At 42.0% G+C, this 18,284-nt stretch overlaps 1 protein-coding gene across 1 annotated transcript in view; it reads right to left on the reverse strand.

The window, feature by feature from the left end:
* SNTB1 (syntrophin beta 1) overlaps positions 1–18,284 on the reverse strand; it is a 111,778-nt gene that overhangs the window by 8,568 nt on the left and 84,926 nt on the right. Inside the window, exon 4 of the mRNA XM_085053481.1 lies at positions 5,147–5,286. Within this exon, the coding sequence (XP_084909607.1) occupies positions 5,147–5,286 (140 nt within the window). The remainder of the gene's footprint in view (positions 1–5,146; positions 5,287–18,284) is intronic.

The raw sequence follows: 18,284 nt of genomic DNA on the forward strand, positions 1-18,284 counted from the left end.
ACATAACAAACAGATGGTTCCATGTTTGATTCCTTCCAAAACACACACCACAACCACCCACTCCCCCACACCTTCATGCTGTATCCATAGTACTGTAATGTAGGTTTTTCAGCATATGGTTAGAGTGAAGATGTACTTTACAAATTAAAGTATGTGAACACATCCAACATGAACATTGATTCTTGCCTGCCTTTTCTTATTATCTCCTCATTATTAAAAATCCAGTCTCACTATTTAAAAATGCTTTTCCATCAAGCAATTCCAGATCATGCTTTGGAAAGTCATGCACTTACACATGAACTAGACAAACATACAGGAGGACATTTGATAGTATTGATGCACCAGTTGTCAGTGCTGATGTATTTGGGTACAGGTCAAAGGATTCCCAGGCTTTAATTACATTGCATTCATGTGGGCTGTTTCATTTACATAGAAGATATTTTCTCCTAAAGACCACAAAGACACCTTAAAAGACAAAAAATAGCCTTAGAAACCTGACAGAAGGCTTCCCCTCTCCCGTGCCTCCCATCTCCGACTGCAGGGATGTGTGTGAGTGCTGTGTGCTGCACCCCAGAGCACAAGAGGCACCTCCGGCCGGGCTCTGGGAATATTCACCCGCAGCCCTTGAAGGTTTCTGTGCTCCGTGGAGGTTTCTGGGGGAATCTCTGAGCAGCAGAGCCCGAGCACTGAGCACCGAGCACCGAGCACTGAGCTTTGAGCACCGAGCGCTGAGCTTTGAGCACCGAGCGCTGAGCTTTGAGCACCGAGCGCTGAGCTTTGAGCACCGAGCGCTGAGCTTGGAGCACCGAGCGCTGAGCTTTGAGCACTGAGCACCGAGCACCGAGCACCGAGCACCGAGCGCTGAGCTTTGAGCACCGAGCGCTGAGCTTTGAGCACTGAGCACCGAGCACCGAGCACCGAGCACCGAGCACCGAGCGCTGAGCTTTGAGCACCGAGCACCGAGCGCTGAGCTTTGAGCACCGAGCGCCGAGCTTTGAGCACCGAGCGCTGAGCTTTGAGCACCGAGCGCTGAGCTTTGAGCACCGAGCGCTGAGCTTTGAGCACCGAGCGCTGAGCTTTGAGCACCGAGCGCCGCTCCGGCACAGGCAGAGCCGCGAGAGGGCAGGAGCAGCCTGGGCACGGTCCGTGCTCCTGCACAGCGCACCGAACACAGCGGCTCAAAACAAACCCTGGCATGCTCCCCAGAGCCAGGGAGACACTTCCCATCTGCTCCCATGTCTCCCTTGTCTCTCTACATTTCGGGGACGTTTTTAACCTTATTCTTTGGGGACGTGTGATAGCAGGATGGGTACGGTGTAACATGAAGTGCTGGTGCAGGGTGAGATGCACTATGATCTGCTTCTCACCCTACTGCTATGGCAAGAGTTTCGACAATTTACTGCAACAGCCAGATCCAATGGCCTCCTCAGAAAGGACAGTGAAACCAGCACTGACATTCAAAGGAAGCCTTCAGCTGCTCACTCGAGATTTATCTCAGAAGAGAGCACACTGCAAGTGCATCAACACTCATACAGTTAGAACACCACTGTCATCTGACCTTTCCTGTGTCACCCTTTCAGCATTTGAAACCTGCTCTGTACTCCTTGGAAAACTATGCCCATGCTCTCAATTCATCTGCATGGAGGGAGCCACAGCCACCTTCTCTGCCTTGCATAGCACCTCAGACACCTCAGAGCTCTCAGGGCACCCAGTGCTCTCTGCTTGTCCCTCTGCCCACTTGCCCAGATGACTGATCAGTGTCCAAACTCCTTCCCCAGCTTTCCATGTCATTAGCTATCAAACTGCTTTAATACTTTCTGGTTACAGACCTTGGCTGTACACAAAAGCTACTTACCTGATACTTAATTGGAGCCCAACATGGGCTGCTTCTTTTCTTTTTTCCCTTTCATATCTGGCTATGATAGATAATGGAATTTGATTGCAAACAGATAAGATGCAATTACTTAAGCCTCATTCCCATGCTAGAGGGAGGCACTGTTATTCAGGCATAAGGAAACACTGAAACAGAGATTATGACAAAAAGGTCCTTGGAGTCAGGGCCGTGTGCCAGCTGCTGTGCCTCCCCGTGCAGAGATTTAAAGGAACAAATCTGATCTCAGTTTTATTTGAGCTATTATTTATATTCCACACAAAGCTGGAAAAGTCTGACTGAAAAATATTTTTAGGTCTTAATGGAATCCATAGGTTGTAGGCAAATTTACCAACAAACAAGAAGGGCATGTTGAAATTCTGCTGATAAAGGACTGTGAGAAGATTGTAATCCTACCACTTTCCAATTTTCTCTGCTCATTATGTCTTGGGTAGATTAAGCATGACTCTGTACAGTATCTGGCACTGAAGTTTTCCAGTTTCAGCAGCTTTTCAAATATGCATTAGCTAAGCAAAAATGTTTTCCCAAGGACTCATAAAAATCTGAAAGATGGGAGCAGCTAAGATTACAACATGTGCTCTGCAAACTTTCCAGGTGAAAAGTTCTAAATTGCACTGATCAATGCACAGAGGGGATTAAAAAGCTTGTCATGAGGAGGGGAATCACTGACCGAGAATGAGCACAGCAGCCAATACCAACAGCAAACCCACTGTATTTTTTTGCTAAAACTGTACTCAGTGTGGCAGATCATAAAAGCAGGACCCTGCAGGGTTTTAATCAAAATCATCCAAAATGGGAGGTGTAATGATTTTGAGAATCTGTCCATTTATGTAATCTGCTCACCTTGGGAATTCATGTATATATATGTATGTATTTATCACATTGTGACTCCATTCTGAATGCTAAGTTCTGTATAGCTGTTGTCTTTTTATCTGGATGTTAAATTCAGTGATATTAGTAAGAAATCACAAAAATAGGGCTGGAGTGGTTGTCAGGAGGTCACCCAGCACATCCTCCTTCGTAGAGCAGGGCTAACTGTGCTGTGTGTCACCCATCCTTCAAAGTCCCCAGTGATGACACCTTTCCCACAGAATCTAATACAGTACCTCACCTGCAGGCCAATTCTCTGCCACAAATGCAGTCAACTATGTCCTGTTGTGCTCAGGAGGGGTCTAAAATAGATCCTCCCCTGTCCTCCTTGTGTCCTATCTTCGTATCTGAAAACTACTGACATGTTTTCCATGGACTTCTCTAGATTAAACTGCTGAGGTTTCTTAAGTAATCCCCTACTGATAGTGTTTCTATGTTACACATTTGCATTGCTTTTGCATTGCTTTCTTCTAGACCTTCCACAGTTAACTGGCATCTTTTTGGAAATGCAATGCCTGTCATGAACATGGAGCATCACCTGAGGCTTTACTCATTCTCTGTAGTTAGATATGATTACTACATCTGTCCAAAATGCAACACTTCTGCAATAACCCAAGATGAATATCTTTATTTTCCCCTCTCAAAAACACAACACCTTGGATTCAAACAATTTTATCACATTGCTCAGGTGCTTCCTGGCACAGCAACTACTTTGTTGCTCATATTCCACCCCAAAACAACAGAGGTTATTATTCCCCAGCACTGAAGTTTGCACCTGTCCTTTCTGAACTGCATCCTGGCCTTCTCTCTCCCCAGTCTGCAAGGACCCTTCAGCAGCCTGACACATGTGCTGTGCCACTTCTCATTCCCCTCCAGCACCACGACCAATGTGTTTCCACTCAGGTATTCCACTGGACAAGGAGATGACCATCCCCATCCAAGGCAAGCCCATCTGCTATCAAATGTGACCTCTTGTGAAAAAATAATTAAGTAACAAGCCCCTCAAGATGTGGACTTAGATTGTTTGATGCAGTAAACTGGTCTCACTGGTGATGGGGCTGGCAATACTCACCAAGGACTTGTCTTTACATGTGACAGCATGTGGCCAGGAAGGGGCAGGGTGCACTACAAGATCTCTGTCACTTTAAGGAGGATTTGGCCCCATGTGAAAATGAAACCCCAAAAAAAAAAGGGGAGGAAATGCATCACCTTCTGCTGGGGTGCTCTTGCTTCTCAAACTCTAAGGCTTAGTGACAGACCTGGACACAGGCTCCAGCTGCAATACTTTATCCAGCTTTCACTGGGACTTGCCACCTGGAATTGTAAACATCCACCACACCATGCAGCAGGCTGCAAGCTGCAAAGCTGGTGGCTCTCGCATCACCTTATGGTAACAAAGGGGGAATCAGAAGATTGCTTTCAGGAAGTCTGAAAACTCTGTCATGGGTAGGTAGACTGGGACAAACAACCATCAGCGTAAACCACTGAGTTCAATTTCATTTTTTTCAATATAATGACTTAGCAGCAAAGCTTCAGTTCATCTGGGGAGAGGCAGAGAACAAAAATTAACTAATGAGATTGCAGTAAGAGACCCACTGCTTCTGGCCATGGGCAACCAGCCCTTCTGAATGAGAACTCATTGAAAATGGTATAATAGAGGCCTCTAGCAAGGCTGAAACAAGGAACAACAGCTCTTTCTCAAGCCCTTTGACCATACTGGCAGAGAAACATGATTAAGATTCACATCAAGAAGCACAGACAGTTTCCACTGCATAAAGGCAACCATGGGAAAGCTCTCTCTGAATCAGTGTTAATGGATACCTTCGAAATAATGCAAATGGTTCCAACGTAGATTCAAGAATGTGTCTTCCAAGCTCACTATTTTAAGCTAAAAAAAGCCAAGAATTCATTTGCTAGAACAGGAACAGAAGCTGTGCTGAAAGTGTCTCCATCACATGTGGAACCCTCCGAAAGCCCCGAACTGGTGGTGCAGAGCTGACGAACCAACACATTCAACTCAGGGCAACAAGTTCACTTTTTTTAAGCCTGGAGGAGCAGCTGGAAGTCAGAGTGTTTCTGCTAAGCTCACAGGTCTGCACACTGAGATAGGAATCTCAGGAGATTGAGCTCTTGTCCTTTTCAGCACTCCTGCCAAGTGGCCACATCCAAAATCCTGGTGAGTTTCTGGCCATCAGCCTCAGCCAGAACTTGAAATGGAGGAGAAGACAGGAGTTAAGCTCAGCACATCAGCCCACTGAAGAAGAAGCTGCTTCTCCAACCACAACATTTGGATTGTGACTATAGCTGTGCAGCTCTGCCTGTTCCTGGCTGACTCAGCTGTTCCCACTGCTGCTGAAAGCTGTCATGATAAAAAAGCAGAGATACCTGGTGGCGAGCAGGGGGTAGGCGTGCAGAGGGCTGAACCAGGCTTCCTTCATCCGTGGCATGCTCTCATATATTAAGAGGTCTTTCTCTGTCAAAACCACTAACACTGGCTTCCAGTGCTTCTCGTTGTCTCCTGGCACCTGGAAAAGAGTGAAGTCTCATTGAAACAAGAGACAAAGCTACCATCATGCAAAGCCAGATGAGTTGAACATGCCAAGTTCTGGGTGAGAAAATGAACATGAGAGACTTTTACTTCTTTGGCTTTTTGACATCTTCCACCTAAATATATAATCAGAAGCAGCAGAAATGGAATAATGTGCAAAGTCATCTGCTGCTCCCATTAGCACTGATATTTCCAGCCTTCCTTTACTGCTGGCTATGCCATAAATGCAATATTGGAAGAACACTGAGGTGGAGCTGGCTGTTACTTAGCTGTGGTATTCATGAAAAGACCTTAAATGTATATTTATAATGTGCACCATTCATGTGTAGCTGGCACATTACCCTGAGTGCTGGACACTGCTGCTGCTGTTTCTATTTTCGTGAGTAAGAAAAGCTGCAATACCATCACTATTAAAGAAGAGTATCAGGTAGCAAAAACTAGTGGTTTGGGAGCAGATGCTTTTTTCCTCAGCAGTTCACTTTTTTTTTGCTTCTCCTTCCTTCATACCATTCTTCCAGTTTTACAAGTGCCAATTTATAATGAGATCCAACCTAAATGTGGGGTTGATCTCAAGCATTGACTTGGTGATGGATCTGCCTTCACATTTCAAACCTGTCTGTCAAAGATGTCTATAGACTGTGGCATCAGAGCCCTTTACTGGCTGCAGAATCCAGATGTGGAATTATATTTTGCAGGTTAGATGTGTGATGTCCACATGGTAACACAATTACTGTTATGGGGACCAAGTATGGATCTTGGTTTTTATTTATTCTAATCTGGCAGCCATGAAGTGTCTTAAAATAGTTGGGAATGAAAGGATCTTTGTTTCAAATAAGAATGTAGCTCTTTCACTGAGAAATTAATGATTTTCCTTTTGGTGCACATAAAGAAACTCTGGTCCACAGAAACAGTCACAGCCATGCTTTCAAACACAAACATCTTGGCTGGGTACTAAAGAGAATGAAACAAATTCTGAGATTCACCAGAGAATCTGGTTGTCTGCATGACTCCTCCACTAAAGCCTCTTCTGGGATACAGAAGCAGCTGTCTATGCTCTTTTACGGTTGGTGTCAGCCTACTTGCCATGGGCATGTGTCACTGGCCACACTGCTGGGTGGAGAAACATATTAAAGGGATCAAAGTCTGGCCAGGCTGGGAGTAGCACACCCAGGTCTGGGAATTCAGAACCACATTTGAAACACTTGTATTTTATACAAATTCAGGCTCTTGCAAATTTCTAAACTTTTAAGGGCTTTCAAGACTGATGTAACATAATTTTACACCAGAACATCAATGCCCACAGGAGATCTTTAACTAAGATTTTTGGCTTGTGTAATTTTTAAGATATATTTTTTCCTCTGAATTAAGCTTGTCCAATAATCATATTCCTGTTTACAGCATTACTTTCTCATTGGTTGTCCATGTCTCTGTGCTAATCAAATCGAAGTCATAAACAGTTCATCCTTTCAATTTCTTCAGAAGCATTAATACTTATTTACAATTTTCTTGTGATGACAATTTCTTGAAACACAATCTTTCATTTTCAAACTGGAATGAATAGAGAAGCCACATAATTAACACACCTATTACTACACTCAGGAAAGAATGCAAAATCAAGAGTTCTCACAGTCCATGGACCATGGAAATATTCACATGAGTAAAAAGCATCCTCAGCCTCTTAATACCACATCTATTAACTACAGTTAACACCCTAGTACCTAGCGTGGGAAAATAGAAATGAGTGTCACAGTTAATGTTAACATTATGTAAATGTTACAGTTAATGTTAAAATTTTTATTTTGGAGCACCTGTCGGTGTTCTTTAACTAGGAAGATTTCAATACATACTTTTGAAGATTTCCAGAAAAGAAAAAGAAAGATAAATATGAAATCTCTCATAGGATGAAAAAGCAAGATATTCAAATCCATTATCTGGAGGAGAAAGCAGCCAGTGCACAGTGCCCTTACTTCTTATTTTTTAATTCTGTGACCACAAGCATTCTAAAGACTATGGGAAGCTGTTCACAGCTTTTCTGCAGAACCATCCTGCCTGTGTAGCATTTTGAATCACATGCTTTGCTCTTGGGTGGCTCGTCAGTCAACAGTGACTCCAGAAACTTTGGGAAACACTGTTCCCTGTAAAGCAATCACAAGAAAGAGAATAAAACTCATTTTGCCAGCTGGTCCCACAACTCTTTGCTGTGCAGCTATAAACATCAGGAGACAGAATTTCCAGCATGGATCCTGAGGTTAACCACCTGCACTGTGATGCCACAGCTTTGCCCCATCCTTCCCAACAGCAGGGTGGGTGACTGTGGAGATGTGCCTTGGTCATAAGGTATTGAAGATTTTTCTCAAGAAGAAGTGACCTTACACTACCTCTCCCTGTAGGATGTTCCCCCTGTTAGCAGGGTTTGTACAGGGAGGGGGAGACAAGGGGAATGGTTTGCCTGTGTTCTGCTCTGAAGCCCTCCCCAGTGAGAAGGGCCATGCAACACACACACTTTGAAACACATTTTCTAAACCTTGCTGGGACCATCGGTGCCTCACTGATGAGGAATGCTGGTGTAAGCAACACTGATTCTATTTCAGACCTGAAGAAAGATTTGTGTGCCTGAAAGCCTGTCTGTTTTTTCCCAACTGAAACAGCTGATCTAATAAAAGACACTGCCTTTCCTTAAAAACCTTGAATTGCATCACTGTTCCCTTACTTCGTAGTGTTTGGATCAGGCTGTAACAGCTGATGCTGTGCTGTTCAACAGGCAGTTGGCAGTTCTGGAAGGTGTCAGAGAGAACATGCTGTCCTGTAAATGGTAATGGCAAATTTTACAAGGGAAGAAGAGAGGCTGCAAATATACCATTAGCCTACAGGGCACATTCATTACAAATCAGCATGGGAAATTAATCCAGATCAAGCAAGTGTCATACCAAGCATGGGTATAATAGCAAATTACAAAACAAAAGCAAAAAACATGCTGCTTAAGGGCAACTAAGTAAAGGATTTGTTTAAGATTTAAAGGTTTTAATATCTGGCATACCATAAAGATAATATGAAATGCCTGTGTATGAGTAAATTTAAATATCATTTGAGATGCATTTTTGAGGCACTGTTTTAGATAATGATTAGGGCCAGCTTCTTAGGCAGAATTCTGGCACTTGCACTACAGTTTCTTTGCTCCAGCTCCCACTTGCACATGTACAATTCAAAGTGCATTGATCCATGTTGCAGACAAAGAAAATCACCATCCACTCCAAACAACGTTTCAAACTCAATCCTTCTTCAAAGTCAAAACTGTTAGATCAAATCTAGATGAACTACAGAAAAGAAAAATCAGTGCTCCAAACAAAATGTATCAGCAATTATTTTGCAGATGTTCTGGGCACTGTTCAAGTAACTCCAAGGTACCAGTGTTCCTCTCCTTGTGTCACTGGGGTCATTGCTTATATTCCCAGATGAAATTCCACTTCAAGTCAATGAAGCTGTAAATGTTTATACCAGAAGCAAACTTGATTTTTTTCTTTCCTAGACACACTGTGCCTCTAGATCAAAGTCTTAAATCACAAACCTGAAAAGGGAGAACATTTTCTAAGAAAAAAAGCCCAAGTGCAGTGAAGAATCCTTTTTCCTACTCCAAACCTCTTTGCTCCTCATTTATTCTCCCCATTAAGTGGAAACACCCTTAAGGAGTAACTTCCCTGATCACAGCAGCATTTTGAAGGATCAGCTTGTTATGCCTGAGGTGATGGAGACCCCTGTCCCCTTCAGTGGGCATCACAGCTTCCAAACCTTTAACAATTATCATTAGTTGCCATAAAGACAATGGGCATCTCAGTGGAGATAAATCCTTTTACAAACTGCTTGGACCTTTGCTCTTTCATGTGCCAGGTCTCCTTTTTGAAAGGGTTTTCTTTGAATTTCAGTTATTCATCTACTTCAGGCTGCCAGGAATGGATGAAAGAATACTTTTAATCTATGAGGCTCACAGATAATTAAATTAGAGGCCTTGTTCTACTCTAAAAAGCTGTTTTATATTTTGTTGCCTCAAAAGGGACATATCAATTACATTCCCTGTTTATCAAACAAATTATAAACTGCCAGCACACTCCACTGCAGCAAGTATCCAAAATGTGTCTTTTCAGAGACCACTGTGAAGTAGCAAGTTTATTTTACAGTAAGTGGTTTGTTTAACCCCCTTTTTGAACACCTCTGCCCAAATCCCAGACCCACACGATCCTCTTACACAGAGCACAGGAGGAGCAACCAGGAAAGATTTTCTTGCTATTTACCCTCTTCCTTAAAACCTCTCCATGCTGACAAGCCAAATTTGACACAGGCTAGGATATGTTTTGCTACGTATTTCTTGCCTTTTCACTGTCTTTTGATGAAGGGTTACATCCATGTTCAGAATAAATTTGATTAATTTACAGAAACCTACTTGTCAGTTCCTGAAAATAACAGCTGGGACTGAAAAGGATTTTTGCAAGATGAACAGCAGGGATGCAGAAATACATCCTGCAAACCCCAGCATATGCAACAACACTGATATTTCTGTGAGCTCATTTGATGGGAGGCAATTTGCAATGCAGGAGTGGGTGTAAGTGACAGCCGTAGGCAGGGGATATCAACACCTCCCATACCACATGCTGCTGAGATGTGTTTTGCTGCTAAACTTTGTAATTTTAAACAGGAAATAATGTGCACATTGTTTGATGTTTCAAAAAAAAACAGCGCTAATGAAAATGTGTCTGGTTTTGTTTTTCTCTTTCTTTGACCTCAGTGACAGCTCAAAGGTGGCTTGTGCCATTATCAGATCTGGATTAAAGTCAATGCACACATGAAAATCCCCCAAAGGGCACAATATTGCCTCCTGTAAGCAGTGAGCAGTGATGCACATGACTGGCCAAGGTAGCAGTGCTGTGCAAGCAGCCAGAGCCATGCAGGTCAGATGAGAACCACAGCAGGGACCACACTGATCCAACCCTTGCACCACCCAGAGCAGAGCCCAGGAATACACTGACAGCCTCAGTTACAGGCACTGCTGAGCATGGACAAGACACCCATTCTCAGGACAGGTCTGTTCAAGCCTGAACTCTTTCTAATTATCCTTTAAAATGACAGGAAACAAGCCAACTTTTGCAAAATGAACACAGTCAAACACATCAACACAGCAATATTTCCAAACAATGTCTTTACTCTCTGGAAAAATGGGATTTTCAAACACCTCTGGCTCATATCCAAATACCTCTAAATGCAAGAGAAGCACCTAAGTGCTGTGAACTCACCCACTCAAGAATGGCAGGTAATCTGAGACCCTTCCTACAGCCAAACAGGAATGCCTGATCCCAATTTTGCAGGAGAGGTTTCTTCCAGAGTTTGGTAAAGTCAGCTGGAGTTTTTCTAATAACTCCAGTTTTAGATCATGCCCTTGGGAAGCAAGCCTGGAGGGCCCCATGTCTTCCCCACTACAGAGAAGATAGAGCCAAGTACTTCTTGGAGGTGCACTGGATGAGGATGGCATTCAATATATACAAATTGAAGCAAGGGGAATCTTGATTTGATACTAAGAGAAACCTTTTCAGAGTGTCATGATGGTCAGTACTGATACAGACTGTGCAACAGCCACCCTGAGTTAATCACAACATGACTAGGCAAGGGCTTAAGCAAGCTGCTCTAGTTGGCTCTACTTACAGCAGGGGGGTTGCAGCCCTTCCAACCTATATTATTCTGTGAGTCTGTGAAATACCAGAAAAAACTGAAAAAGTCCAGATTTGGAGCAGAGAGTCATCATTTAGATTGCCCCTCAGTTAAAGCTGGCTGTGTAATTATTCAATATTAATGCAGTAGTAATACAAAATAATTATTGCTGCTAAAGTGTTTGCAGGGTGATTTGCAGTTCCCTCGAACCTTAAATCGTCTAGAGCTCTATAAGATGTGCATCCTTGATCCTTCTGACATGATAGAGTCTAACACTCTGCATTTCCTTTGCAGTAGATTCCTTGCAAAAGATAAGGAATGTAAGGAAGTGAAAAACCCAGCCCCACATAAACTTTATTCAGTTTACCTTAAGTAAAAATTTATTACACAACAACATGAGAAAAGTTTAAAATCCTGATGTACTGTCTGAGGTCCACAGAAACTGATGAACTAAACACAAAGAAATCCAAGTCCAGGGGACTCAAAAATGGACAAAATGGTAATTAATTTATTTTTGAAATCTCAACCATGACCCACAATCCTTTTGCTATGCATGAAGTTGGGATTTGAAGGTCCATAAGTAAGAGCTATTTGTCAGTGAGAAAGGAAACTCTAAGCTTCTGATCATGTTGGGAATCTTCCCAGGGAAGAACAACCAGGCAATATGCACAGAGGATGGCAAATGCCCCCCATCATTTGTTAAAACACTGATTGCTTTTCATCTGAGTGAAGGTGACCATTGTGATTTAAAAAGTATGCTGGTGCTTCTTGGATAAAACACATTTTCTTCTATAGCAGCGACTTCAGACCATGACAGCACGGTGTGAAATTAGAGTAGTGGTAATTTATGATAGCAAGGCTTTGCAAATAGCAAAGGTCCACTCCTGAAATGATAGTGTTGAACCAAATGATTTCTGTAAAAAAACCTGCACTTTGCTATCTTTTCTTGTTTCCATTTTTATTGCTTCTCAGAAATTGCCAGGGGAGAGCAGGAAAGGTAAGAGGACATTTCATCACCCAAGGGCTGTGGCCAGCCTGTAAGCTGCAAAGACAGAGACACATACAAGTCAGGCACACAGGAAGGTCAGCACAGCCCAGCTCCACTGGCCACTGAGGCTCATCAGGAGAGAGTGGACAGCTAAAGTTCAGCTGACCTTCAAAGACTACTTGACTGGGAACAAACCTGGACTGGAAGAGGTCACATTTTTAGTACTGTTTATAAAAGAGGCACAGGGGAAGGAGGACAAAACAGAAGGAAAGACAATTAACTCCAGGCTTTTCTAATCAGTTGAATGAATGGATGGATGGAAAGCCTGAAGACTGGGGGATGATCACAAACCTGCTTTATATAAGCAAAAAACTCTGTAAAAGTGGCAGTGATCACAACTACCTACCTCCATGACCTGCCAGCAACTGTTTGATCTGCCAGCACAGCAATCTATCTCTCTCTCTTCCAGCATGCTGACACCACAAATTGAGGATAAAAGTGAAGATGCTTTTAGCAGACACCTTTGAACCTGTTCTGTGTTCATGAATGGCTTATTTGTGAAGTGTCTTGGCTCTTCAGACTGCACATGAGAGTAGCTGTAAACTTGCTTTCTGAAACATTTCTCATGAACATATCACCAAAAAGCTGGTGACAGCAGCTGCCTGAAGGCTTAAATAAAAATCACAAAAGTAAAATGTGGGAGAAACTGAAACTTGTAAGATGCAGCTTAGTTCTGGGAGAGGTGAGCAACTGTGCTGTCTCCAAAATAATCACTGGACCCCAAAGCACTAAAAACCTTATGCTAGGGGAAAAACCCTGTACTTCCCTTTAAATGCAGCAGTTGCCTTCCTTCAGTAAGCCAAGCTTGCCCTGGGAAAAAAAATAAGAAAGAGCACAGCACAGTTGTGTAACTTCTGCTTCAGTCCATGGAGCTATTTAGGACATCAGGATCAGCCACAGAAGGAAAGGGATTCTACCTGTGAATGGCTTTGTGCTGGAGGCTTTGGGAGCTTTACATCTCCTATGCAACTGCTCAAGAACTGACATTGTTACTCAGTGGCAGGGAAAACAGGGATGCTCTGGGATACCAGGAACAGCCACTGATCCCTGCTATGCCCTGCAGGTTACTGTGTGCTGGAGTTGTGCTGTGAGCAGAGTTTTCCCTTCAAGCCAAGGTGAAGCACTTTTTGAGGGAGTTCATCATCATCAGTGTGGCATAATGGTAATTGTACAAGAGCAGAATCCATGTGCAGACAACCATAGTTTCAACTCACTGTCCCTGAAGAGTCTGTAATTTACAATTGAATCTGACCTCTGCTGATCAAATGGATTCCACATTAGGATAAATGAGTAATAATACTCATTGCCTCAAAATATACATGTGTCATCTTTCAATCCAGTCAAAGTGTGTGGATTTCTAAATAACAGCTCAACAATACTTTTCAACAGCATCCAATCAAATGTGAATGCTGGAGGTGGACTTCTGAAAGCAGCTTGCAGTTTTTAATGATGGCTGAAACATGAAAAATGCAATTTTAAATTATTACAGTGTCTATTTGGTAAAGGACAGGTAATCATCGATGTCTACATTAAAACTATAGTGACTGAAATCTGTCCCAGGAGATGTTCTGTGCCTTTCTCTACCACATTCTCTTCCCTAATATTCAGTCTCACAAATAATTGTCCATCATGACTGGTACTGTTTGAAGACTGACAGATTTGACTACTTTACTCAAGGGTCATAATAAATCACAAGTGCTGGAAGAAAAAATAGTAGGGAAGCAATACAGAGAGAACAAGATGTTTCATTCTCATTGTTATTATGTTGTCTGAAGGACAATCCAGAATACTGTGTCATTTCAGTCTGTGTGTCATTGATCAATATTCAGTAATACTGATAGACTGCAATGCAACTAATAACCTCAAGCAAATGAGTGTTCACTACATGCCTGGCACAAAAATGTGTTACCTTCAAAAAACACTGTTAAAATCTGTATGCTATGATTCATCAACTGGAATTTTGAAAATGCAGAGAAATATTTGGAAGCCTTATTGAAAAAGCAAAAATTCAATTAGAATTCTTAGTAATTTCACTTAATTTTGAAGGAATATGGAGCAGCCACAGATGTCTGAAAAAATTGGTGAAAATTAGTCACAATTCAGAATCCAAATCTACTTATTAATATTTATCACAAAACAATCCTATACTTGTCTTTTCTTCTGATGCTTTTATTTACCTAGTTGTCATTTTCAAAGCCATTTGATTATTTGAGACCTTTTTATTACCTTTTTCTAAAACGGTTACAAAGTCTGTACCTCCATCAGCACAATGACAGACCTCCATAAGCTATCTAAGATACTCAAGCAACATACCTGATTTTATTTTTCAGGGGGGACGGGGGGGAGAAATTCAAACATTCACTTTTCATTTTAATTTACCAAATTCACCATTTTCTGATGGGCAGGATTACTTGTTCATCCCAGAAACCCACTTGAGCTCCAAGAGACCTCTGTTCACCAAACAGGCATTCAGTTTGCCACACCTTGGCAACCATTATGGAGAGCTGGGAGAACATCCAGTAGGTGGATCCATCCACGGTGAATTTGGCACTAGTGGATCCCAGGGTGACAGTGAAGGTAAGAAATGAACAGCTATTCCCTTTAATATCCAATTCACTTTCTTTCACTACTTAATCAAGAGAGAACTGAATTTAAAATCTTTGCCCTTTCAGAGAGTTCTGTTTGATTTGCGATTTGTTCATTTTCTAAGGAATCTGTACAGAAGACAAATGGTATCAAACCAAAGATGCCACCTCCCCCTCTGAAAAGCTGAGGATATAATTTTCCTGCCTTCCAAGAAGGCTTAAGCCAACCATAGTTCAGAAATATGAATGCTTGGATTCACAGAAAGTGTTGAAGATAGAATGATAGAACCATAGAAACGGAATTGTTTAGGTGGAAAAGACCTCTAAGATCATCAATTCCAACCATTAACCCAGTTTAGGGGCTCAGTACCCAAAGAACAACTGGTCTTACCATTAAAGACTGAGACAAAGAAGGCTTTAAGTACCTCAGCTGTTTCCTCCTCCTTTGTTACTATGTGTTCACCCATGTCCAAAGAGGGATGGAGATTCTCCTTAGTCTTCCCTTTTTTTGCTGGTGTACTTATAGGAACATTTCTTATTGTCTTCTACAACAGCACCCAGATTACGTTCTACATGGGCTTTCACCCTTGTAATTTTCTCCCTGCATAACCTCACAACATCCTTGTAGTCTTCCTGAGCTCCCTGTCCCTTGTTCTAAAGGTTGTAAACTCTCCTTTTTATCCTGAGTTCCAGTCAAAGCTCTGCATTCAGACAGGCTCATCTTCATCCCACCAGCTCATCTTTCAGCACACAGGGAGGATCTCCTCCTGCACCTTTTGGATTTCTCCCTTGAATACTGTCCAGTCTTCCCAGACTCCTCTGCCCTTCAGGACTGCTTCCCAAGGGACTCTCTGAACCAGACTCCCAAACAGGTGAAAATCTGCCCTCCAAAAGCCCAAGGTATTGGTTTTGCTGACCTTCCTCCATACTTCTCCAAAATTTGAAAACTCATTTTGTGATCTCTGTGCCCAAGACAGCCTCCAGCCATCACACCACACCAGTCCTTTTCTGTTCCCAAACAGGTCCAGTGAGGTGCCTTCCTGAGGTGGCTCCTCACCAGCTGTGTCACTCCAGGGACCTCCAAGGTGGCTTGAAAGATGAACACTGCTCAGGAGAGGACAGATTTTGTTCCCTAGGTTTGTCTAGCCTATTCTTTAAAACCTTCCCTGACAGAAATCCCCAGCTACTCTATCATAGTCCTAGGCCAGTTTCACCATTAGGAAATTGTTGCCCATACTGGAGCACATGGCACTGTGGCCCTGGGTTACTGAGTTCAGGTGTCATTACAAGCTTGGGAGACTAACAGAAAAGCTTGTTTTTAAGCTAAACGTAGTTTTAATATGGTCATTATTGTAACCCTGCCAAAGTAATTTCAGGAGAGAAAGCGTCACAGGGGAAATGGGTAAGTGGGAAGAATGCAGGAGAGGAAGTTCAGAGCGAGAGGATAACTGCAGTTTGTCACTGGTCTGTGATCTGCTGGACAGCTGTCACCACTAATTGTGTAGCACATGAAGAAACACACACATCCCTAATGATGCAAAAATAACTGGCAAGGCAGCTTTAATAGGAAACCACTGTTACCAGCTCTAGCCAGCCAAAGTTCCCTTGGGGATGTCAACTGGGGCCCAAAAATCAGTCTGAGGCTTGCCTGGTATTTAAAATTTATTTTTTAATTCTTGCTGATACATCAAGCCTTTTTGCTTTGCTGACATTCCATAGTTTCAAGCTTTTCTCTGTGGCTAGGAGCACACAATAAAAACGAGAGTTCAGCTCTCATAAAGCCTCTTTATTTCAGAAGGTGCAGTAGAAGAAATATCCCTAAAGCAAAAGTATTCAAGCTGTGAGGTTGGCATCTATGGTCAGGATGTGAGCCACCACTTCTCAAGAGGCATCACTTCCCCAGATCTGAGACTGTTTATATTACAAGACCAGGCAACATCACAGCCCAGAGTTTCACAGCAACAACTCTTTTAATTAATCTACTATCCATGACCAAAAAAAAAAGCAAAAAAAAAAGCAAATATCGAAGGGCATGTGTTAATAGAAATTATGAATATTCAACAGAGCTACACAAGGAAGACAAATAAAGAATCTTGACTTGGCAGGTACCTATGCCGAGCTTTAAATTAGCCACACAGGACAAATGGATTTAGTGCTGTGCCATGTTATTTCATCTAGATTACTAAAAAATACACAATTAGGGCCATCAATCTACAGACCCAAATCCTACAAATATCAGCAAATTACATGCTATAAGCTATGTAATTTTGAAAGCTAATGCTCTCTATCTGTTCTAATTCTCAATGTTTCATATTTTTAAAATAATTATAGCATTTATCTACTCACAGGAAACTCTACTGAGAACTGAACATTCTTCTAGAAGAAAAACTTAGGAGAAATAAAGTTGATCTCCAAAGTTAGTATAGACTGAATGCTACAGTTATCTACCTGTGGGGCTAGGATGAAAAACTAAGATTTCAGATTTAAGAAATAATCTCTGGAATACATAATTTAATAAAATAAAGAACTTCCTGATAACAGCATTAGACTTTCAGATCTCTTAACAAACATATCACATATCCAAAGAGAAATTATTTTTGGCACAAGAGACAAATGATCTCATGAACCAACTGATTTGATCAATGGAAGTTCCTTTCCTGCTTTGGGCTAATAAATCACCCCAGCCAGCAAGTGCCAGCCACTTACAGTACGAGCTGGCTGAGGCTAACATGAACATCACTGAGCTACAATTACTTCTGCACCTACAAGAAAGTGGAAACTCCAAGAAGACAAACACGTGTGAATATTACCAAGTGACTACACTTAATTCCAGCCTTGCTGTTAGAAATCTACTTGCCATGAAGTCACTAGGAACTTTTACAAATTCTTCCTCTCAGTTTTATTCCTACAATAGAGATAAATATTTGTCTATTCATTGAGATCTCTTTTGTAGTTTGTACTGGCCTAAGCATCTTACATATACTGGTATAAAAAATGTTAAGTAATTCTGTTGAGTAACACTGCAAAAATAAAATTGGGAACTATGTATTTCATTACATGGTCATATGCTGATATTCACAAAACCCGTTTTAGATGTATAGCAAATGGGATTGCACTGGCTATCATATCAGCAGTTTCATACCAAAATTTCTGGGGTTTAAATACTGTGTCCTCATTGGCTTTTTTATTTCCTTAGTCATATGGAAAACAGTCAGGCACAATTAACTATTTGTCAGAAAACAATCTATTAATTAATACCATTCTGTGTGAGTGGACTGAAAATCATGTTCTTTGCTTGCCAAAAAGCTTCCATTTCTGCCTCCTGTTTGTGCTCTGAACTAAACATAGCTCCAGATACACAGCTTGACACAACTGACCAAGGCAGAAAAGAACAACTGCTGCTGCAGGCTTTCAGAACCAGCAGCCAGCAAGATTTTCTAAAGATAGGTAGGGGGTCAGGAGAGCTTCACCTCTGCATCCCCTAAAATTCTTTACTGACAGATCCTTGATTAAACTGGGCAGAAATAGACGAAATCCCAATTAAGACATTTACAATTGTGACAGAACTTAAAAGAGAAAAGATGTGTGGGGGGAGAGGGAAAGTAAGTTACAGCATTTTTAGGCTTAACCTTAAAAATACAGGGTCTG

The sequence above is a fragment of the Lichenostomus cassidix genome, chromosome 2 (genome assembly GCF_008360975.1).
Source record: "Lichenostomus cassidix isolate B80296 chromosome 2, HeHo_3.0, whole genome shotgun sequence".
Lineage (NCBI taxonomy): Eukaryota > Metazoa > Chordata > Aves > Passeriformes > Meliphagidae > Lichenostomus > Lichenostomus cassidix.